The sequence below is a fragment of the Sinocyclocheilus anshuiensis genome, unplaced genomic scaffold, assembly GCF_001515605.1.
Source record: "Sinocyclocheilus anshuiensis isolate Anshui unplaced genomic scaffold, SAMN03320099.WGS_v1.1 scaffold346, whole genome shotgun sequence".
NCBI lineage: Eukaryota > Metazoa > Chordata > Actinopteri > Cypriniformes > Cyprinidae > Sinocyclocheilus > Sinocyclocheilus anshuiensis.
This window is the reverse complement of record NW_015546048.1, coordinates 808,739-833,255: the sequence shown is the minus strand read 5'-3', so window position 1 is coordinate 833,255 and position 24,517 is coordinate 808,739. Positions and strand designations below refer to the sequence as shown.

The 24,517-nt window shown below is 41.3% G+C and overlaps 1 protein-coding gene across 1 annotated transcript in view; it reads right to left on the bottom strand.

The window, feature by feature from the left end:
- snd1 (staphylococcal nuclease and tudor domain containing 1) overlaps positions 1-24,517 on the bottom strand; it is a 187,280-nt gene that overhangs the window by 13,710 nt on the left and 149,053 nt on the right. The window contains 4 exon segments of the mRNA XM_016500237.1: positions 12,478-12,681; positions 14,975-15,088; positions 16,387-16,456; positions 18,245-18,368. Coding sequence (XP_016355723.1) covers positions 12,478-12,681; positions 14,975-15,088; positions 16,387-16,456; positions 18,245-18,368 — 512 coding nt within the window.

Below are 24,517 nucleotides of genomic sequence, written 5' to 3'. Positions count from 1 at the left end.
TTCTGTGTAAAATAAATAATTTACGTTAAATAAAAAGTCAACTTCACATTATATAAAATTATACATAATTGTCAAAAACATTCATTCAAGTGTTCAGAAAAAGAAAGAAATAAACATGCTGTGTGGGTTTAATGCGATCAGAGACCTTAGCTTTCTTTAACTCTACCCACAGATCTACAAATAAATGTTCATTCAGCAGTGCACCAGGGATAGTTTAAAGTAAACTCCAGAAATCATGACAGAACAAAGCTAGTGTCTCTGCGGTGCACTGTCTAGGCCTGAAGCCCGTGCACGTGTCCCTCTCATTTCTACTAATTTCTACACCTTCAGACAGAACATCCCACCCTTCCTTTCTCTCGTGTTTCTTTTCTTTTTTTCTCTGTTTCTTACCTCGTATGGTTGTGGCTCCAAAAAATGTTAAGCGATGTGCAGACTACGCCCTTGGTCTCCAGCACGTTCTATCTGTCTCTCTCAAGAACTTGTCACTTCCTCCCTCTTCTCTTTCTGTCTTTCTCTGTACGTGCGAGTCAATGGCTCTTCTCTTTTTCAGACTGATTTCTTAAGGCTTCAGCTGACCGTAAATAGGTTTCTCTTCCTCTTCCTGTGACAGAGATACTCTTTTAAAATGAAACAAAGCCATCTAGAAGACTTCTGCTGCCTCACTATAGTTTAATTCATTTGACATACTTATATTCATTTGATATTACTGCACTTATACATCATCAGTTATACAGGTAACTACAGTGCTGCCTGCTGGGGAGATTTTGCAGCACCACCATAATGGCTTTTTGCTTTTTTTCTCCAAAGGTTATCAAAATCCATTGTTGTATCAGTTGTTTAGAATGACAAATAAAGGCCAGAAAAATGTGAAAAAAATAAAGAAAAAAAAAACTTTAAAGCTACAATATAACTGTTGGCCCTCTAGTGGTTAAAAATGTATCTTCATGTAACTTCCTGCATCTTCTGAAAGAACATCGTTTCTCCTACGTCTCAGCTCTGCACCCAGGGATTCCCAGAGGTTTGCCATGAATTTATGATCCATGCTTCTTTCTTTTTTTCTTCGTTAGTTACAACAACCTCCCAGCAAACACAGAACGTTCCCCTAACATTAGTTCTCTTTCAAACATTCGTTCGGTATCTCACTATGGGATATAGACAACTCCTGTATTGCAGATATGCTGTCCGAAGCAGGCATGTCAACCAACTCAGTGATGAGTGATAGCATAAGAATGAAAACCCTCCACTATTCACAGAATAGAACTGGGACATGTGAAAAAAATAAAAACGTCCTCTGTAGGAGTGTTTTTTTTTTTTTACACACTTAGGACGAAAGGAGCTAACAACAGCTTTGTAACATCCAGCCTATAAAATCTGACAAAAGTGTGTGGTGATGCCCAGCTCACCGCCGCACAAATGTCTTGAATTGAAACGCCCTTAAACAACGCCCACGAGGTGGCCACGCCTCGGGTACTATGAGCCCTCAGCCCCTCCGGAGGACTAAGACCCATGCTCTTATAACCCAATATAATACCTTCCACTACCCAGTGGGACAGGCGCTGACCAGAAATAGGTTTACCCTTATGAGAATCATCCCATGAAACAAATAACTGATTACTCTTCCGCAGTGCTTTCGTTCTGTTTACATAGCAACGCAACGCACGGACAGGGCACAAACAGTGAAGCCGCTCTTCTTCTGGTGACGAAAAGGGCGGCAGATGAAAAGCCAATAAAACCACTTGATTACAGGCTACAGCTGACTCGCTCACTTTAGGCACGAACGCTGGATTAGTTTTGAGAGACACTCTCGAGTAATCCATAGCGAACTGCATACAGGAGTTATGAACCGACAAAGCATGAAGTTCACTAACCCGCTTAGCAGATGAAAGAGCCAGTAATAATGCGGTCTTTAGCGAAAGGAGCTTCAGATCGCTGCTGTCTATAGGTTCAAAAGGTGTACGAGGTCCCGAGAGGACCACAGACAGATCCCACGGCGGAATCAGTGGTTTTGACACCGTTCAAACGCCGCGCACCCCTCATAAACATGCATAACCAGCGGGTATCGACCCATAGTGTTATTGTCAATCCCCACATGACACGCAGAAATCGCCGCGAGATACACCTTAACGGTAGAAAAAGCTCTGCCTTCATCCAAAAGTTCTTGCAGAAAACATAACACATCTGCGACAGGGCAGAGAAACGGAACAATGAGCTTATGCGCGCACCATTGCTCGAAAACATTCCATTTCCTATGGTAAGCGTGTCGAGGCAGCCCTCGCGTTCTGAATTGTCTCGATCACCCTTGGAGGCAACCCAGTAGCATTTAAGTTTAACCTCTCACGGGCCAAGCCCAAAGAGCAAGGCGCACCGTCCCTCGCTAGCGAGAAGAACAGAGGGCAGTGAAGTGTTTTCATGCAATGCGAAGAGATATACGGCAGCGCGGCCGAATCTCCTCCACAACAGGCCCACTACCTGAGGGAGGAGTGTCCATTCTCCGTACCGAGGATTCCCCCTGGACAGGAGATCCACCCCCGCATTCATTATTCCCGGGATGTGCGTTGCCTGTAATGAATGAAAGTGTTTCCTGCCCGACACAATCAGTTTCTGTGCCAGACTGTGAAGCTGAGGAGAGCGTGTACCCCCCCAGCGGAGTCCCTGATTCGATGAACGAGCGGTTTCTCCAATGATGGAGAGCACGCATGCAAAGTGGTGACACCATCACTCTGCGTTTGAGGTGGCGTTTTGGACATAAGTGTTGTGCCGCTGTCCAATTCTGAAACTCTCTCATTCGCAACAGTCCCAAAGGAATAACCGAGACTGTCGTGGCCATCAGCCCCAGAAGGCGTAAACAGTCTGAATGGGACTTTGTTCCCTTTTTGAAAAAGGGATAGACAGCTGCGAATTGACCTGATGCGCTCCTCTGACAGAGACGCTTGATACCGATCTGAGTTCAGTCTGAGGCCTAGATAGACTATCTCCTGTGTGGGCACCAGGCAGCTTTTTGTCTAGTTTATCTTGAAGCCTAAGCTCTCCAAATGAGACACAAGCATCTTCGTGTCTGTCTTCGCTTGCTGCCGTGACGGAGCGCTGAGGAGTAGATCATCCAAATAAGCTGACACTCTGCGACCCGCTGTTCTCAGCGGTGATAGAGCCGCTTTTATACACTTGCTGAACGTTCTTGGAGCTAATGAGAGCCCGAACGGAACGGTCATAAACTCGTAGGCTATGCCCTGATAGGCAAACCTGAGGAATTTCCTGTGTGCTGGGTAGATGTCTATATGGAAATATGCATCTTCCAGATCGACTGAGGTGAACCAGTCTTTCTCCCGAAATAAAATGTGACAGCGCTTTGAATGTGGCCATTTTGAACTTGTATTTTCTGAGGTGTTTGTTGAGGTTCCGCAAATCCAGAATGGGACGGAGACCTCCCCCTCTCTTGGGAATTACAAAGTACTGAGATTAAAAGCCGTGCTGGCTGTCCTCCGGCGGCATCATTCGAATTGCTCTTTTCCTTAAAGAGGCTATTTTTTCCTCTAAAACTTGAGCTGACTCCCCTTCTGCGGCTGACATCAACACACTGTTGAACACTGGTGGTTTTACAGCAAACTGCAGGAGATAACCCTTCAGTATCGTAGATAAATCCCAGGGGTGTACTGCGCATGCGCGCCAGCTCTCCACGTGAGCAGCGAGCGGACCGCAGCAGCTCTCGCCCACTAATGGCGCGGTTGCGCCATCTAGCGGGGGAGATGGGGATTGCAGCTTTGAATTGAGTAATTTTGGTTTTGTGCAGGTTTTTATTTTCAAACCTTGCTGTGCCCTCGGCCCACTGCCTGGATGCATAGGGAATTTTTTTATTTTTACACCACACATATTCTCTTGTGAACTGCCCTCTGCCCTTTCCGGCAACTCCGTGGGTGGAGGAGGGAGAACTTCTTTGTGGGGCACTGGGGGAACTGGTGCCAACCAAAGTTATTTTCGTAAACGAAAACTAAAACTAAGACTAAAACGATTGATGAAAAAACTTTCGTAAACTGAAATAAAATAAAAACGTCAATATAATTGAAAAACTAAAACGAAACGAAAACTAACAACAGTTATTGAAAAACAAACTGAAATAAAATAATAATTATCAAAAAGAAATAATCGTTTTCATAATCATTACGTTCTCACGAAATAAAAATGCGTTCACAAAATAAAAACTAAACTAAAACTAACAAAAATATGAATGAAACTAATAAAAACTAAACTGAATTTTATGGCAAATTTGAAAACGATATTAAAATAAAACGAATTTAAAAATTCAAAACTATAATAACCTTGGTGCCAACTCCACACCTGAACTGGTCAAAAGATAACTTTTTGACATTTCCTTGAACAGTTCCCGAGTCCAACGCCTTCTTTTGGCGGGAGGGGGAGAAAATAACCACTCTTTTTGAGGGAGGATAACAACAGATACTCCACGAGTGCTGTTGCTCGTCCCCTCGTCCAGAACATGAGGACGGGTTAGGTTGCCCGGTGTTTCTTCCCTCCCTGAGGGTTCGCCAGTCTGTGTCTAGCCGCCGCTGCTGCAAAGGAAGGTTTTCACCTTGGCTGTGCTGGCTTAGACTATGCCTCAGTCTGCTGAGGCTGGGGAGGTCTGGGGCTCCTGAAAGCCGGTTGACCACTTCTGAGGGGGGCATCAAAACCAGGGCGTGCTAATGGAGAAGCCTTAGGAATGGGTTTTCGGGGGAGGCAAACTTGGAAAGCCTCACCCCTCCTGCTTCCTCGGATCACACCGCTGGCACATAGCAGTGACTGATGCTCCGAAAAGGGCTTTGGGCTCAACCGAGGCATCCAGGAAATCAGCTTTCTCTCTGTCAGATAGTCCTGAAAGTCCCAGCCAGATAGCCCGCTCGCCCACCACTGCTAAGCCCATGCTGCGGCCGCAGCTCTGGACTGCCGCCCTGGAGGTTCTCAGGTTGAGATCGGCAATAACACAGATCTCTTCCCAGAGAGCTGGGTTTGGTGACCCAGCATCCATTTCTCTCCCCATCTCCTCCATGAGCTCTGCTTGATAAGCAGTGAGGAGAGAGGTAGCATTCAGAGCCCTCACTGCCAGAGCAGAGGAACAATAGGTTTTCTGCCGAGGCCGGGGACTCTTTGCTTAACGCGCTTCCCGGACGGGAGGGCATCAGTGGTAGCATCGCGTTGTTGTCATCATCCTCTCCGTTCTCCTCTAACAGACGAGCGATCGCTTCGTCATCATCCTCTTCCTCCTCTCTTCCCTCTGACAAGATCGGGAAAAGAGGGGGAAGTTCGGGGGAGACTTCATCCATAAACTCGCCCCAACTGCATGACAATGTTTGGTCGACATGGTCGATGGAGAAAGGGAGGGGTCTCCTTTATTAGCAGCCGATACCCACACTCTTCTCTCCAGAACCCTTGATGGGAGAAGGGAACAGTGCAGACAGCACTCGGGGTTCGCGAGTGCTGCTTGAGCGTGTCTCAACCCCAGGCATACAATACATAAGGGATGAGAATCCCCGCTCGAAATACTAGCTCCGCATGCACAAGGACGCGAGGCATCTTTCCCCGTCGCAGCCCCGCTTGCGGAACTACACTGAACAAAATTATAAACGCAACACTTTGTTTTTGCCCCCCATTTTTCATGAGCTGAACTCAAAGATCTAAGACTTTTTCTATGTACACAAAAGGTCTATTTCTCTCAAATATTGTTCACAAATCTGTCTAAATCTGTGTTAGTGAGCACTTCTCCTTTGCCGAGATATTTAATTGAACGGGAGAATGCACGTTTTAAACAGCTTATTGTACAGGTAAGTTAATCGCCTTTCTAATCTAATGCGCTGCTGCACTGTAACGCACACACATAGGCTACAGACAGTAGCGCGTACATCACGTGCAGATCGCGAGTACACAGAATCATTTAGCACAGAAATGTATTGTCAAACACTGTTCTGTGATTTCTCAATAAAATAGCGCTGTCTGCCATCCGCCCTGTACAGTGAAAACCGGGATTCATCCGTGAAGAGAACACCTCTCCAAAGTGCCAGACGCCATCGAATGACCCCGATCAGGATGATGAGCATGCAGTTGAGCTTCCCTGAGACTGTTTCTGACAGTTTGTGCAGAAATTATTTGGTTATGCAAACCGATTGTTGCAGCAGCTGTCTGGGTGGCTTGTCTCAGACGCTCTTGGGGGTCCCACTCAAGTCGGTTACGACGACGAACTGCAGTCAGGTCGAGACCCCGATGAGGACGACGAGCATGCCGATGAGCTTCCCTGAGACGGTTTCTGCCAGTTTGTGCAGAAATTCTTTGGTTATTCAAACCGATTGTTGCAGCAGCTGTCCGGGTGGCTGGTCTCAGACGATCTTGGAGGTGAAGATGCTGGATGTGGAGGTCCTGGGCTGGTGTGGTTATACGTGGTCTGCGGTTGTGAGGCCGGTTGGTTGTACTGCCAAATTCCCTGAAACGCCTTTGGAGACAGCTTATGGTAGATAAATTAACATTCAATTCACGGGCAACAGCTCTGGTGGACATTCCTGCAGTCAGCATGCCAATTGCACGCTCCCTCAAAACTAGCAACATCTGTGTCATTGTGCTGTGTGATAAAACTGCACATTTTAGAGTGGCCTTTTATTGTGGCCAGCCTAAGGCACACCTGTGCAATAATCATGCTGTCTAATCAGCATCTTGATATGCCACACCTGTGAGGTGGATGGATTATCTCGGCAAAGGAGAAGTGCTCACTAACACAGATTTAGACAGATTTGTGAACAATATTTGAGAGAAATAGGAAAAAGTCTTAGATCTTTGAGTTCAGCTCATGAAAAATGGGGGCAAAAACAAAAGTGTTGCGTTTATAATTTTGTTCAGTGTAATAGTTGTGTCCATTCTTTATCAAGCCGCTAAGCTCACCACAATGTGTCGCTTAGAAAAAAAAAAAGACAGACAAGAGAATTCATCATAACACGTTAATTCGCTCGTTTGTCCTTAACAATAGTTTCCACCTTGACAGTGAAAAACACCCGCTCTCAGAAAAAGGCGCGTTCGGCGATGTACCTTGACGGCTCGTCTAAGATCAGTTAAACAGCTAATCCTGAAAAGAGGGCAACCTAGAATTTAGCTTCCAAAAGATCTTCACGGGGAAGAGAACGAGAATGAGGTAGGGACCATTATGCAGTGATATATATAGGGAGGCTGGACTCCCGCATCACTGTCGTTATTAGTCTGTCAACTGACAGACGTGGTGTAATTGGTGCTTCCAGGATTGGTCACGCCCGAGGCGATTCCCATAGTGAGATACCGAACGAATGTTTGAAAGAGAACACTCTATAATATCCAGTAATGCAGGCAGCCTGAAAATCAAAGCGTTCATAGACAGAGCTGCACAGCATTTGAAGAGAACAGTTTGGACTTTAATCATCTCAATACAGAGATTAAACAACAGAAAGACGCTGGAGCTGAAATGGCTTCTCTGTCCCAGATCAACCCTGTGTTCAATCCACAGGGCGCAGGAATGAAATAGGGTTTTTAGGCAGCGATGCGTGTCATTCAGCATGTGTCCTGGCCCGTTTGTGTGGATGAGTGTGTGTTTGATACTAGAGGAGCAGTAAACTCCCCATTCTAAGCTTAGCTAACTTCCACTGGTTAATGGAGCTGTCAGGAGCGAGGCAAGATGGGACATGACTGGACATGGGGTAGCCTATAAGTGCCTGATTGCAAGCCAACATGTGCCTGACTGGAGTCAGGTAAACTAATTATACTTGGGTTCCTTAAGACCAATTAGTTGAGCAAATTAAAGACATGTTTAAGGAATAAAACAGGAGAGTAACAGAAATGTAAACCACTATTTTAAACAGACAACTTTCCATAAAATGCTAAAAGCTACAATTCTCACAGGACAATTTCATCACATAACAACCGTAATAAAAATACTACACCTTCATTGGGCTTTATAATCTCGATTGTACAACTCAATATCACCAGAACATGACAGTGATAAATAGAGATATTAACAGTGCTATAGTTTCATCAAGCCATCACTAGCACTACAGGTTTGTAGAACATCTCTGGCTGACATCGGACTACCTTTCATGCCTTAATTAATGTCTCCAAGGGAAGATCATTATACTGCAACAAGACTTACAAACTCTTTCTGAAATAATAAGTCCAGAGTTTAAAATGCAAATCATGCATTTTCACAATGCCAACAGCACTAGATTTTAGGTCAGATGTAGCAGTAAAACGTGAGAAACCACAACTTGATACCTCGTATGCCCTGCCATTTTCTTTAGCGCACAAAAATTCCTAAACGCACCAAAAGCGGACCACCCCTACTTGTTTGAAGCACGCCGCATGGACTGTTAACTCTGCCCAAAAGACAGCGCAGCGCAGGCTCAGAACAAATGCGTTTTCTTGCTGACTGGTCTCTATCACGCAACCACTAAACAGCGCTGTGAGATCCAAAGTGAGAAGCATTGGTGCAGAGGTCTCCGATACAAACCACAAATGTTTAAAGCCAGATGAAACCTTGCTGACATTCTGAACAACACTGACACGGAAAACAGGAGAAACAATGTGCAACAACAATCAAGCATTTCTATTTATACTAAATAAATGTTTTTATAGACTAGATACCATAAAACCATTCTATATATTATAGCTATTAGAATTTTACCCTTTAATGAGGATATATATGTATATATACACACATACACACACATATATATAATTAAAGGTGCAATAGGTGATTGTCTTCAGAAACATTTTTTGTTATGCTGGTTGAAAGTCTCTTCACATCCCGATAGCAATCATTAAGTTAAGTGGTCTAAATGTATTTGTCTGTATTTATATATTCTGTGGAAGGCGTAGGATCAAGAAATGTTCGTCCAATCAAAACGCTTTTTAATATGCTTTCCTACCTGCCTGTCAACGTATGTATTAGCATACCTCTGCGCACCTGGTTCGCGCAGACAAGATACGTCATCAGTGCATTCACGCACGCTGTGCAGACAGAGCGAGAGTGGCAGACAAACATCAACAACCCGATCTTCCTTCCTGGTATTGTAGTACTTTTAAAGTTTTCTCACCGGTGAATGACACATGATGTAGCCCAGCTGTTCCCAATCAGTCCTCGCGCCTGCTCTGCATATTTTGCATGTCTCGCCTAGTTAACACACCCGATTCAGATAACCAGCTTGTTAGAAGAGCTACGTGCATGAACTGTGTTCTGATCGATATGATCCCTACACAGTGTTCATTGCTCCCTACTCCCTGAGCGGGGGAAATCCGTTGAAGTTTACTTCACTTCGGAACATGGGCTGGAATTGGGAACCGCTGATGTAGCCTATTGTAGTAATGTTGTCTCTGGTATTCTGGTCTGTGAGCGTAAATGTGTTCAGGGGGCGTGGCTTTGGACGGTGATTGCAGGGAGGGTGGGACGTTCGCTTTCAGTGCTATCAGGCTAAAGTTAGCATTTTCCAAGATCTCCTACTGCACCTTTAACTTACCTGTACAATAAGCTGTTTAAAACGTGCATTCTCCTGTTCAATTTCGAGCATCCAGTAATATAATCACACATGTCTTGTGGAGCGCTTTCAGAGTATGCATTTATTTGTCATTTTAACTGTTTGGAAACGGAGCGTAAATGTGGAAGTCCTTCAAAGATTTCTTATCCTGTTGCGCCCTCTATAGGACCAGCGACTAGTCAACATCAAGCTTAAAGCGTCATGGCAGAGCATTGAAGTCGACTAGTCGGTGCAACCCCTACTGCATTCTATGACTGTGACCCTAATTGGTATGTGAGTTTGTAATTAGCTTGTAAAAGTAATGAACGTGAAAAGGCACCAGTGTCACTGAGGCTACGGTACAGTAAGCTTAGCGCTGGTGTAGCATAAATGCATAGAAGCTCTGTTCCAACCCCTGTGAGCTGTCTTGTTGTCTACTGCCTAAATAGGCAGCTACCTAGATACCCATTCTTGCATTAAATAAAATATATGTATAATTATTTATCTTGACTCATCTGTCATCTTGGATTAGTTTATTTTCACTGACTTTGTTGCAATGCATTCTTGCCTTCTCTGCAAAGTGTGCATGCAGTGTTGCCTCAGAATTTGGCAGAAAGAATGCTCTAATAAGGCAGCATAATGTTGGAACAGCCTTTGCATGTGAAGCCCACAAATGATGCCTTAAAATGTATAGGTAGGCACTAGGCAGCACACTAGGTTTTTACAGACATCTCATCCGGCATGCCAGGATGAGAAAGAAAATCAGAGAAAGAGACAGAATGACACACAAATAAGAAAGAGCAGTGTTTGACAAACACAGGGAGGGAAATGACACATTGATTTTGACTATCGATCCAGAGAACTGATGAAGCTCATGCACACTTATCGGAAGGCCTGCGTTATCTGCGCGCAGGTGGAGAGAAAGAGAACCGGTTGGCCTTATCTGTCACTCTCTCTCTGCCAGACCGACGTTCCCATATCTGACTCCTACTTTCACTCTAAAGATTTCCTTTCCCTCTTTCGTTAGCCTTATACAGATTTCCAAGGACTTGTTTTTTGCACTAGACCACAGTGAATGTGATGGACTGACTGACGTATGGACTCTGGTCTAGAGACTTCAGCAGAGTAAAGATTTGCTGATAGCTGGAAATCAGGTGTCAAGCATGGCATATACCCTTCAGCAGCAGAGAGGACGTAGGGAAAAAAAGATCACAGAGCAGTGTGTTTAAAAGTCACAGGTGGGTTGGCACTGTGTATTATAAAGGCAGTGTAAATAATCACGGTGTATTAACAGTGTTTTAAATCACAGCTAATTTACAAAGGAATGAAAGATTTGATCCACTGATTTGTCTTTAATTCTTTATCACACCGCTTTCACAGACATGCAAATACATGCAAATTTCCAAACTACATCCTCCTGCACACGACGTGCTGCACTGGAGGCCAAACCAGCCGCAAGAAAAGATGGGGAAGGAGAGAGAGAGAAGGACAGAGAAAGACCGCGTGAGTGGGAGAGATAATGAATGAGAAAATGAATGAAGGAGAGAGTGAGATGAGAGAATCTTTATGAAAAAGCCAAGGGTGAAAGCAGAAGCAGACAGAAGACAAGTGGCATGGCGCCACCACACTATACTAAAGTGCTAGTACTGTCCTTAAAAATGGCCATCTCATGCTAGACGGACTGTGGACTCGATCTGGCATACAGGATGTGCCCTTCATGTGCATTTACTGATGATGGAATATAATAACAGTGTAATAAGATGGTTATTACACATTCATAAACATGCACCGCTGCTTTAATGGCCAGAAAAAGTGGCGTGGACTATGTTTTTGAAAAATATATGGTTACAATCTTCAGATGATGGAGTATTTCCATGTTCAAGTCACTAAAGTGCCATATAAAATGTGAAGTAATTTCTGTGCCACAAGCATCACTGAATGAAATTGCAAAAATAAGAGAAAGTATTTACATGTCTTAAAACTACTAGAGATTTCTTTGGATGTACATTGAGCTGTAATGCTAAACTAAAGCACGTGTGTACAGTATTTGAGGTACAGCATGCCTGAGCAGAAGTGTTTCATAACTATATGAGTGTGAAACAGGAGCAGAAGTGAGTGCCACTGAAGTCAGACAGCTCAGCTCTATACAAGCACCTCAAACTACCTGTTAGTGCAATAGAAAATGAAGAAAGCGCGAGGGAGTGAGAGGCAGGGACGAGTGAACCAGAACAGCAGTGTTCCTATGGGAACAGGGAAACGGTGGACCTGACGTGGCTGTCACAACACCCTCCATATGCTCAGAGTCTACAAACCGCTTCAAGTTCATCACAAGCAGACTGCCAAGAACAAACCTGTGTGGTTTGATTCAGGAGTAAAAACAAATTACGTCAGGGCGAAGACAGAAGGTCACAGGATAAATAGTTGATCAAAGAATGGGTACAAATGTGTGCTTAGCGGGCTGTGGGATTTATTGAAGTAGTAGTAATTTTACAGGAGCACTGAATGAATACAATTATTTATTTTACAGTGAAATATTACAGTAGTAATATTTTTATTTTAATATTTTAACAACAATACATAATCACATTTTTAGTGCACACAGTGCATCCATAGAAACAAGCATAGCAAATTTGGACCTTTTAAAAACAACAAACAAAAAAGCATTTTTTTGCTAAAAAAATGCTCAAGAAATGGCACAAGCATTACATAACAGGAAGGAGAAAGAGAGGAAGTGAGAGTGAGACGGATAGAGAGAGGATAACGGGGAGAACAAATGGTCAGTGTTTCATAATAATACAAAACGGCTGCCATCAGAGGCCCTGCTGTGAAACAGTGAGGTGCATTTCAGGGCACATAGATTACAGATCCCAGTTAAAGCCAACGCCACCTCCGGCTCAAACTATCTGACCAGTGGCTCCACTCTCACTATTTGGGTTCTTGTATTAGATGCATGCGCATGTTTGTCACTTACCATTTTCTGGAGGTGCTTCTCTTTCCGTACGTCCACCATTACAAGGCCTTCTTTCACCAGACCCAGACCCACATCATCTTTCGAGTCAGCAAACTGCAGCGTGACGTGCGGGCAGACAATTCCACTGTATTCAACATTCAGCAGACACTGTGTGTTTTGAATGTCCCTGACCACACTGTCCACGGCGTCGGTCCGTGCGTCTTCCTGTGGGTGAGGTCATCATATGAGCATGTCACATATCCATCCATCCCAAACCAGGTTTAATTTCTACAAACTGCTCTCAACACCAACGCTTACAATTATACACACTATTGATAGACACTTCAAAGTCCTCAGTGTGTGCCGACTCCATCGTTCAAACTCTCCAGCTGCGGAGTTGCTCATTCATCACACTTACACACACGCTCTGTGATAACGATAAATGTAGATTTGCAAACAAAAAACGGATCAAAATACCTCCACACAAACACAATGTTTCACAAATGTTTGACGCAGGAGGTGAGAGATACAGATCTGATCTTTCTCGCTCTCATATACACACACACACACACACACACTTGCTCTTGTGAGCCAACCCAGTCTCCATGGCAACCTCAGAGCATGCTCCCCTTGGGGGGAGTTATGGTGGGGGTACGAGATACAGAGGCCATCCAGAACGAGAGAAAGAGACAGAGATAGAGAGAGAACAATGCGCTTACTTCAAAAGATGGACAAGATCACAAAACAACAGCAGTATTAACAGGGCAGGTGGCACGATGCCACACCTACACACACCTACACGCACAATCAAGCTCCGCATACAGACCAGGTGTGCTTACTTTCATATGCATTTCATCACACAATTGAACAACATGTAACTAACAAAAAGGCTTGAACTGGAATATTAGCATTCTACCATACTGCTTACTGCTAAGTACACGCAGAGTATAACTTAATAAAAAAAAAATAAAAAAAAATGTAGTATACTACATTTGTTACATCACATGACCTCATTACATGCATATTTAATTCAGCTAGTGGTGTCCAGTTTCCACAAAAATAATTCATGCAATGTAGTGTGCTCTTGTTGTATACTTTACACTTTGGGAAATGTATTGTATGGCTACTCTATGCAGAAAATTAGCATACTTTGCAGAAATACTCAGTAATACGGTAAGAATGCCATTCCAACCGTAGCCGAAACAGCTAAACCATCATGACTCATAATTCCTGTCTTTTATAAGCTGGATGTGACTCTAGATGTGCGCACATACTCTATGTAGGGGTGGGCGATATGGCAAAAATATATCATGATTTTTTTCAGGAAAATCCCAATTCATGATTTTATCACGATTCTTTTATTATTAAAAAATAAGAACAAATATACACATTAAAAATACTGATTATATACAAACTTTTATTTTTCATGTACAGTAGGCATATTTAGCAGTTCAAGAAACTGAATGAACAAATATAAAACACTATATACACTTCACTGTATAAATTATATATTGATTCTTATTAAAGCAACTCAAAGTTCTTCAGTTAAGAGCAGTGAGTGATGTTTCTCTTTGTGTTTTGTCGTTTTATTAACATTAAAGGGATAATTCACCCTAAAATGAAAATTCTGCCATTTACTCACTCTCAAGTTGTTTTAAACCTGAATGAGTTTCTTTCTTCTGTTGAACACACAAAAAGTTATTTTGAAGAATGTGGGTAACCTAACAGTTGCTGGTCCTCAGTGACCCACATTCTTCAAAATATCTTCTTATGTGTTCAGGACAAGAAATAAATTAATACAGGTTTGGGACAACATGAGAGTGAGTAAATACTAACAGAATTTTATTTTTTGGGTGAACTATCCCTTTAATGACAAGCGGCAACATGTTTAGTACTAGGAGTCTGCTGTCACCCTAAGACCTGCATGCATCTAATATACAGCCACGCATCCGTTTTTCTCTCAACTGTTTACTTTCAATTTAGACATAACCAGTTGTGTTTATATGTAAACCTTGTGTGTTTTTGACCGTATTAGCGCAATCAGACGCAAAAGATAACTTAGTCCAGTAATCAGGTGCTGTTTGACAGGCTTTTTAGTGTGCGCGCTTCAGGTGTACACACTCAGAAAAGCGAATGTCAGAACAGCAAAGCAAATGAAATGTTTAACCGGCAAGGCTTAAAAACACATGCAAATAATGTACTTATGTGATTGCGAATAAGTGCAGTGTCCCGTGAGTGTAACTCTACCGCTGAAGTAACATTTGAAGTGAATGTATGTCACGTTGTACAGTATATTGAGACGGAGGCACCAGAACTGCAACTGATAAAATGTGCGCTGTAGCATGATACTACGATATTTCTTCAAAAGCAGATTGTGGAGACATTTTAATCATCCACGATCAAAAATCGTGATATCGCACACCCCTAACTCTGTGTGTCCTACAGGACCCGTTTGAAGGCCATGTCGTGTGATGAATCACATGGGTTTGCGTATGAACGTGTTTGTGCAAGAACTTACATCCTGTGGGACCTGAATGAAGGCAAATGTGTATTCTGTAGCCTGTGGAAGAAGCGTACGCGTGCTGAAGGCTGGAGGAAGGGCTGCAAGACGTGTGGAGGATAATATCTCTCTCTGAAACGACAAGAGAGATCGTCACATTGTTGTGTTATAAAAGAGACTGCATACCTCTTTTATACATTGACTGCCTGTACAAGGTCCTCATTAAACGGAGGAGGTGCGAGTACAGCACAGCAGATAAAAGCAAAGTCAAGGATAACGCTTAACTCCTCATGTGTCTTTAGTGCAGAACATGTGAACGCAGCAGGCTAAAGAGGCTGGTTAGCACTGAGACACCGCAAAGGCTCGTTTCAGCCTTGAGAATAAGAAATACAGGCAGACAGAGAGACTAGAAAAAGGAAAAACAGACAGAAGACAGATGGAAGTACAAATCAAAGGCTTGTTCTACGTGGGGGGTTATACAGCAAATCTTCAGAGGAAGAGAGGCAGGACACACGTCAAGCATATGGTGGATATAGAACTATTTGGACACAATGTGTGAATGCCACTGCATTAAGATAAACCAGGTGACATTTAATCAGTACACCACAAAAAGTGACTCATAAAAAAAAGTAGTAAGTTCATTCAGAAATTCATACAGAAATTGTGGCTTAAGTGTCCAAATGCTGTACTGTATATTAAAGCAGATTCTGTTAAACTGGGGCACAATTGAAGATCTTCTACATTTTGTTCCTACATTGTCAGATGTAATATGAAATCTAAGTTATAACACTTAAACCAAAGACCCCCCAAAAAAGAGAGGAATTTAAGCCATAAACTTTTGATGGGGCATTAAAATAAAGATCTGTCCCTCAAAACAGTGTCCAGTGAATAAGAGTGATATGGAAGGCAATAAACAATGATATCAGATTCAGCACAATGCTCTTGCACCAAGGGTTAAGATATGCAGAACAAAGAGATGTGGGCAAAGAGAATAAAATAATGAGGTGGAGAGTCTGTGAAAAGAGAAGCAAGAGGAAGGCACAGGGAATACAGAGATGAGAGAAAAGGCTTGTTGTGTTAAAAATGTTCTATCAAATGACCACCTGCATCTTTTCTCTTGTGCTGACCTGGAGCTTTCCGCCCCGGGCACAAAAAAAGCAAAGCATGCTGGGTACTGCATCCTTCAAGCTACTTTTAAGCATACTAACATTATTTTCCTTGCAAAAATGCATTTATTGTAGATTTATGGAGAGGAATTGTTTTCCACATGTGTGACTGATGGATTCAGTGCTGGCTTTTGAAAGCACATGCAGTATTTTAAACACAATTCAGAACATTCATCAGTCAGCGCCTTTCTAGAGACGCTCTACTCAGGAAGTGCTGTGCTACATCCAGGTTATGTATCAACCTCCCTGCAAGCAGATACTCACATTTCCATAGTCGATGTAGTAAACGTGAACCTTTGCTGGAGATTCAATTTTCTCGATGCGAGCTCTGTACCTATGGAGAGAAAGAGAGACAGAGAAGAGAGTGTCAATTTCAGTCACTGATCAGAGGAGAAAAGAGTTCAGCAGTTCATCCACAAGCACTGGACAACTTGATGTAGAACGTCTGAACAAGAAAAGTTAGGCTTTGCCACATGGCACTTTGGTACCCAAGTTTGTACTGACTTTCAGGCTTCAAACTGCGTTTTCTTCATGGAAATGACTGAAAGGTGCCACACTGGGCACCTGATAAGGTACCAGTACTCAAGTATAAGTGACCTCCAATTTCACCTAACTAAAAACATTCACTTTTGTAAAGAGCAAAACACTAGTTTAGTGCCCCTAACTGTACAGTACAGGTGGATCTTTTATGGGTCAGTGGAGAGAGTTGATCTTGTATTCATAACCTTGCGTTCTGAAAGAGTAAGAAGCCTCTCATATTCATAAAGAGCAGTTCAAAGCTCTGCATGACACCTCAAACACAAGAGAAAAAGTCAAAGAAGAGTTTCTGTTCTCATCTAATCAAACTGAGACATTCCAACCCACTTGAGACCACTGCCCACTCCAGACCATCTACTTATGCTAAAACACCTCAATCATCCAAAAACCACCGCCAGATCCAGGGACCCCTGCTCTCAAATACGTCTTTCTGCTGGTTCCAGACTGATTTATCTCCTCCCTCCCTGCACAGACTTAATGAGCTCAGAATGACATAGTCCTGATGCATCATGGGAAAACACGGCCCCCAGAGCCAACTGAGATGCAGAGAATGTGCCTGTTAGCAGCATAAACATGACAACATGGTAAGAAAAAAAGAAAAGAAAAAAAAAGAGAATCCACTTCTCAGAGGCACTGAACAACAAAGAAAAACTTGTAAGCAATTAAAGGAGAAATTCTAGGATGGTTGCTGGGTGGAGTTCAAATGAGTTTTTAAAAGAGCAAGACGACATCAATGAAAACACCAGCAGATGCTTGAGTACTGAGTCGCCCCACTGAGAATGCAGCCTGTTCAGAGTCTATGAGGACAATAGAAGCTTCCAGACTTCCTAAAGGACAAAGAACTCATTAGAGCAGTCCAATGTCCTGCAATCTAGGGCAGATTACTCCAATATAAAATGCAAGTAAACTGAGAAATACCCATAACCAACAGATGGCTCACTATAAAACTATTTCAACAATGAATGAGGTTTAAGCAATCCCTGTAAAGATAGTGTGCCTTTTTGAAAAATGGTGCCTTTTTGCTTTTATTCTTTTTCACCAAAGTTATCTTCCTTAAAATTAAAGACACATCAGTTATCAACATCTAATAATATTCCAATATTAGACATTTTTCCTTACATTTTTAATTTAATTAACATTTTTTATGCAATTTGGCATTATATAATAATATCTGTGATTTAACTTTTGTCATTTATCTTTCATGCCATCTTATATAATTTACATTGTTATAATGATGCCTAAATGGATTTGTAGCATTTAAAATAACTATTTAAATAACTAAATATTTTAGTTTTTAATATTGGCCATTTATCAGTTATCAGCAAGAACAAAAATACAATTATGCCAGAATTTCAATATCGGTATTATTACTTGAAACATCAAATCACCTGCACACACTTGCCGAATCAGCAAGATGGCTCATCTTTACCTCTCAAAACTAGACAAGAACATCCTGCAGCTCTGACAAATAGTTTAATATATTTATTTGTTAAAAGAAATTAATAATTTAAAACGTCTATGGGTGAAACCAAGAAACTCAGCTTTTATAGCAGATGCCATTAAGAGATTTTTTTTTGGCTCTTACCATTCTCCGTCACCAAATTTTGCAATGCAGAAATCCCCTCTGCGCGGGGTAAAGGATCCTTCTACCGGAGGCTGGGCGGCTATCTCTCCTCGCATGCTCTCCATCAGGCTCTCCAGCTTAGTACCTGCACAGATGAGGATGACAAAAAAAGTGAACATCTCCATGCAATCCATCACACTTCCCAGCGAAGTCAGTAAATTTCAGGCTTGTGTTTCTTGATTTGGCTCCATGTTTGGAGAGCGCCAGAATACCAAGCAGAATCCTGATGGTGTGATTACATAATTTATAACATAACGGGATGATTTGAGAAGGAAGAGATGCATTAACTTATGACCGGCCTCTGCCAACATCGTTTCTCCAACAATGTAGCCCTGATGGCTCTGGCGAGGAAAAGCATAATATTTCAGAAAATACTAAATTACATTAATTTGTTGACAGCCAATGTCCATTGAGATTTTGTGGGGCCTAGGGTCTGTTGCAAATACAGAAATAAAAAATAGATTAAGACCCACAAATCCTCACCGCTCTAGCGCACTACATCTCGCTTGAGGGGTACGTGTAACCCAAGCAAGCTCTGAAATCAACCAAAGGCCAGTAAGGTTTTAATATACCAAAAAGGCTTGAAAGGCCTTTCTAATGAGAATGTCCACTACAGATATTTACTTTTTTTTCAGCCGTACTCTTGCAGCTGTTCATTCATTTCTCCCAACAACAGAGCAATCAGTGCAATCGCTGAGGTGTGGGGTTTGCTAGGGTACGGAAATGTGACAAAATGGCCCCACAGTCAGGCATGAATAATGTTGTAGGAGTGCAAAGCAGAGGGAGGGGAAAAAAAGAGCAAGAGCTATAATGTGCAACAAACACCAAACATTCCTCCAGGAAAGCTGTTAAAATAAGCCAACTAATGGGCCTGTCTTAAGCTGCTCATTTTCGCCCCCCTCCTCCGACGTCATTGGTGTTTTTATGATAACTGTTTGCTGGCATCAGAATATCTGCTTGTATTAAATGAAAAGACAAGGATAAAGAGAGGAGAGAGCGTTTAAAACATGTAGCGTAAATCTACATTCAAGCAACCTTAAGCCTGCATGCGGCTAATTAGCATGATGCCAACTCAAACAGAGCAGCGTTAGCGTGTGAACGTATGTTTGCATACGTCTGAGGGGCACAGGGGGTATTTAATGGCAGATTTCCAAAAGGGGTGTGGCTTAAATGCTCTATTTAATTGGCTAACCCACCAGCATCCAGCCTGCTAAACGGTTAATTAGCACATATGGGAAGACACGTGCGCACACACACACACACACACACACACACACACACACACACACACACACACACACCTCTCAGCTGATTCTCACACAGCAGAGAGATTAGCGGCGTTTTGAGGAGGCAGCAGTTTTTGAGAAGTTAAGGGGGGAGAACGTGGCTGTGTGACTGTGGGTAGAGTAGCGTGTCAGATGACAGCTGAACGTGCAGCCTTGATTTATTAAACTAATTTAAAAAGTTTAGCATTTTCTTCCCAGGCAGCAGGGCAGCGAGAGTGTGTTTCCCCGGCTTCGTTCATCCATGCCCCACTTCCAGCCCTGCGAGAGCTTGCTAAATAATAAATAAAGAGGGGGGTGTCCTCCGTACGAGTTATAAAGGTTTAATGGAGGCAGCGCATTTAACCCAATTAATCCAAGCAGCACTCAATTAGAACGCATAGACTGGGCAGAGAAAAAGTCTCTATTATAGACAATGGATGCTAATTAAAATGAATGCGCTGGCTTATAATACGTGTCAAAGAATGCAGCCCTCAATCCAAACTCTGTTGAAGGGATAATTCAGTCAAAATGAACATTCAACCATTATTTAATTACCTCGTCATTTTAAAACCATATGCTGTGTGAAACACTGAAGGAGAATCACTAAAAAACCCTCCTCTGTAGCTGTAGCTGTAGCTGTAAATCAAAAATGGCTTCAGACAACAAGTTTCACGCTTCATTGAGTGACAAAACACGACAACTAATGATAACACTTATGTAAGGTGGCAAATATGATAGGAAAACTACTGAAGGCAGCACAAGTGAATTAACAGTGAATTAACTAGTTAACCTTTGGTCTATTTGCCACACAAAACTATCATTTGACTTCAAAACATTTCGAATCAAATCAAAAGAATCAAATTCTCCTTTTGGAATGACATTTTTAATTTCTGGGTGAACTATCCCTTTAATTCACATGAGAAAGGGTTAAACAGGCACTCTTTAAAGCAGATCTGAAATTATTGTTTCAAACATTTATAAAAAAACTGAAATCAAAATAAATTGTATAATTAATATTTTAATTATGGAATGTATAATCAATCATTTATTATAAATGATTTATTCACATCATGCACGTCATTTTATTTATTTATTTTTTATTCACGTGCCTATACAATCTTTAAATCAAACTTCCCATCCATCTTGCAACAACATCTCTTCTCAGACTCCGATGATATATGTAAGGTCTCTGTCTTGTGAAACAGGCCCCCATAAGCTGTAAACTTAAGACAAACCTCTGCTTTGTGAATTCTCTCAGGTGAATTCAAAACCACTCGTGAAAACGAGTTAGAACTTTGAAACTTCATGCAACTCCGTCAACTCTCATTCTAAGAAACTGTATGTTTGTGTGTATGTGTGTTTTAGCTTAGTTTTGATGTAATCTAGAATAGCCAATAAAATTCATGTTTCATTTATAAAGAATCATTGTTTGGTGTCATATAATTTTAAGGTTAAAACCTTTTGCCAAAGATCCCTTGCTACCTAGCTCGTAGCTTACTTATAATAATTACTATAATAGCTTACTTATAATAATTGTATTGACCGTGGCCAAGGAACTACAAAGATTCAAGTTGTTAAAATATACTAAGAATCACCGGCTCGCTGGACGACCCTTGATTTAAAGTGTAAACTATCAGATTTGAATTCAGTTTTGATCAGGTTGACTCAGAATTTTCAGATTCGAGTCCTTTCAAAACCTGAGCTAGAAATAAAATGAATGATTAATTCCCTTATAGAATTAACGACTTAAATTACAGTTAAGTCACTACATATATGAAAATAACAACAATCCAACGATCAAATCAAGTCCCAACCTACTTTTTTTGTTGTTGTTGTTGTTTGAGAAGCTGTTTCATACGTCACAATAGTGAAGGAAAAATTACCGTAAAGTCTGTTTCCTGCTAACTTTAAGTAGTACTGTGAAAGCACCATAGTACATTAGTGGTCACTGATGGTACTTGGATATATACTTTAGGACATGAAAATGAATATTTACATTTGGTATGTACTTCAAAAGAACAAGACACTACCACGTGGTGAGAAAAAAAACTAATACCATGGTACTTCTATGTTAATCGGAAACTTAATAAAACTCTTGGGGAGACTGTCAACTTAAAAATGAATTTCTGTTCATGTGTTTTTGATCTAAAAGTATGCTAACAAGACCTGCAGTTGTCCATATGGTGTGGGTTCAGGTGTTCAGCCCTGCTTACATTCCCTGTATGCTTCATTACATCCTCCTTGGCTGGAGGATATAATGAAGGATTCAGCTTTAATTACGGTGGGGTCAGGTTCTCTAGCGCCTACTGTAAATCTGGAACACTCCCCTGACTGAGTAAGTGTGTATGAAAGAGACTGTTTTCAGTGCATCGTACACAGCTAGCTCCTGGTCAGCGTGTAACGTTAATTAGCACGAGCAGAACAAGTCTCCGGATTTGGATTCACCTCCTGCTCTGATGAGGGATGAGTGAGAGTTATAGAGGACATGAGGTGAAAGCTCACAGATGAGCCTGAGAGAGTCCACTATGAGATGAAAAGTTCCCTATTCAGATAGCACAGTAAGCAGGACCATCAAGGACTCTTAGCTAATGTAAATGTTTAATCTCTAAAGTCAAAGGTTCTCTACATGAAAAAAATGCCTTCCTCTCTCTCTCACACACACCAGCGTTATCTTTTTACATTTTAAATGACTTTTCATTTAAGCACTATTTTCCTATTTATTTCCCCATCCTTTTTAGTAACTAAAACAATTTAATAAATATATTACAACAACTATTATTATATTAAAAATAAGAAATCAACAACAACACTGCTGGAACCTTAACATTTCCATCTTCGCCATTTCATTTGAATCACTGTACTCATCACTTGTGTGGAGGAAAGACTCACAGGTTAAGCTGTGAATATTTATAAGAATGTACTAAAAATGTGAGAATCCTGTTCTGCAGGAAACGAGTTCATTTTAATGCTCTCCATCTCCGTTACTCTATATGCGGATGATTCACTCCTCACATATGACACACCGTCTTGACATTACATGCTATGAGGGATAAGCGCTGCCTGTATACATATAGCATAGCTGCAAAAAGTACTATAAATAACCCACACCTGCATTTATTTGCATTGGAAAGATGAATCTAACAATCACATCCGGTGGGTCAAACACTTCCACACCTACCTCACGTTTCCCACAATGCAACCAAGTGGGATCAACCTCTCACTCCGAGCTTTTTACACAATTTGAAAACAACAGCTGGAGAAAGAAAGAGAGAAACCCACATAGAAAAAGGAGCGATCCCACAAAGACAGGAGAGCATTTCAACAAATATCACGTTCATTCCTTCTCTATAGCCCTAAATTAACTGTTTACCAAGGAGAACTTCACTATTATTATGGCTAATGCTAAGAGTTGAAATAAGTAACTCATCCCACATGGTTTATGCTACATCCTCTTGGCTTGTTGATCAGAGGTGTGCTATTACTCTTGAGTGATCAGACTTTTTAGATTTTCGTCTGGCAGATGAAAGAGGTCGAAAAAAAATCACATTGACTTAAAAAGAAGGGACCTTCACATCTACAGACTGGGATATCAGAGACAGGGGGACTCTTTTGACTTAAATAATAACTTAAAACCACCTAGAAATGCCCTAGGAAGTAGCCTAGCAACCACACAATGTACTAAAGACCTTAGCAACTTCACAGAAATGCCCTCATTTCTTAAAATTTATTTAAACGTGCTGCTATGGCTGTAGCTGAGAGCAAATATGCAAATGCACAGAGAAGAGTGATTAGACCTAATATCAATGTTACTGCAATATTATTCCATGAAATGATTCTCAGAGGGAACAAGACTAAAGAAATGACACAATACTAATACTTATGTCTCCAACTCACCACATTAAACAGAAATTTAGCTACCATTCCCATGCATAAATACCGCATATGGGTGAATCTCACAAAATCTGCAAACAATAAGTCATAATTTAAAAAAGACATTATTTTACATAAATAAAATGAAGCCTATTAATAAGACCATTAAGACTTCTTTGTTCTTTGCATTGAGATAATTTTCTTCCGAAAATGTCATTACTGTTCAGCAAAGAAAATGTTATTGTTATTACTGCACTGAGAAAAATACAAAAACAACAACAATGTATTCCAATAAAAACACTATATTACAATAAACTACTTGAGAGTAACAGGAATTAAAAAAAAAGAATCACAAAAATTGTGTGAGAAACTGTATGTATGAAAATGTTCATGCAAAAAATTTTCCTAAAATTTTCTTTGAGCTAAATGTTTTTTTTTTTTTTCCAGGTGAATTACGACCAGCACATGACATGATATAACAATTAAGTAAATTATACAAAAACCCTAAAATTATATATATATATATATATAATTTTATCTTTAAAATATTAAATTAAATATAATTAAATAATACAATAACAATAATAATACATGAGACGTTCGGCACTTCTATGTTATGTATAAAGCAAACATGACACTGAAAGGGGGGTGGTGTGACAGTAAAAGCCAAACAAAAATAGTGGTTATAATCAGCTTAATTTTTACAATTTGACCACAAGTATAAAGAACGCCACCCATGAAGAGACTTAAAAGAAAAAGAATAAAAAAAAAGAGAAAAAGCACACTCGCCAATGTTCACCCCTTCTCTCAAAGCCATTTGCAGTTACGTCTTTATCTCTTTCAAACAGTGATGTTCATTCCCTCTTTTCCTTCCTCTCCAGGTAAAAGCGACAGCCCACACCGAGCTTAAGGACAAAGTCACATTTCACACTGACACTGGGGCGGCACGTGGTGACGTGGGCTGGCCCACCTGCCCACTCGTCTCATTAAATATTCATTGGCGGGTGGATGGGGTCCATTCTGCAAGGATAAGGGTAGTATTAAAGAATTTCACCTCTCCTCCCAGCACTCGTGATCGACTCTGAGCGGGAGACGGGGC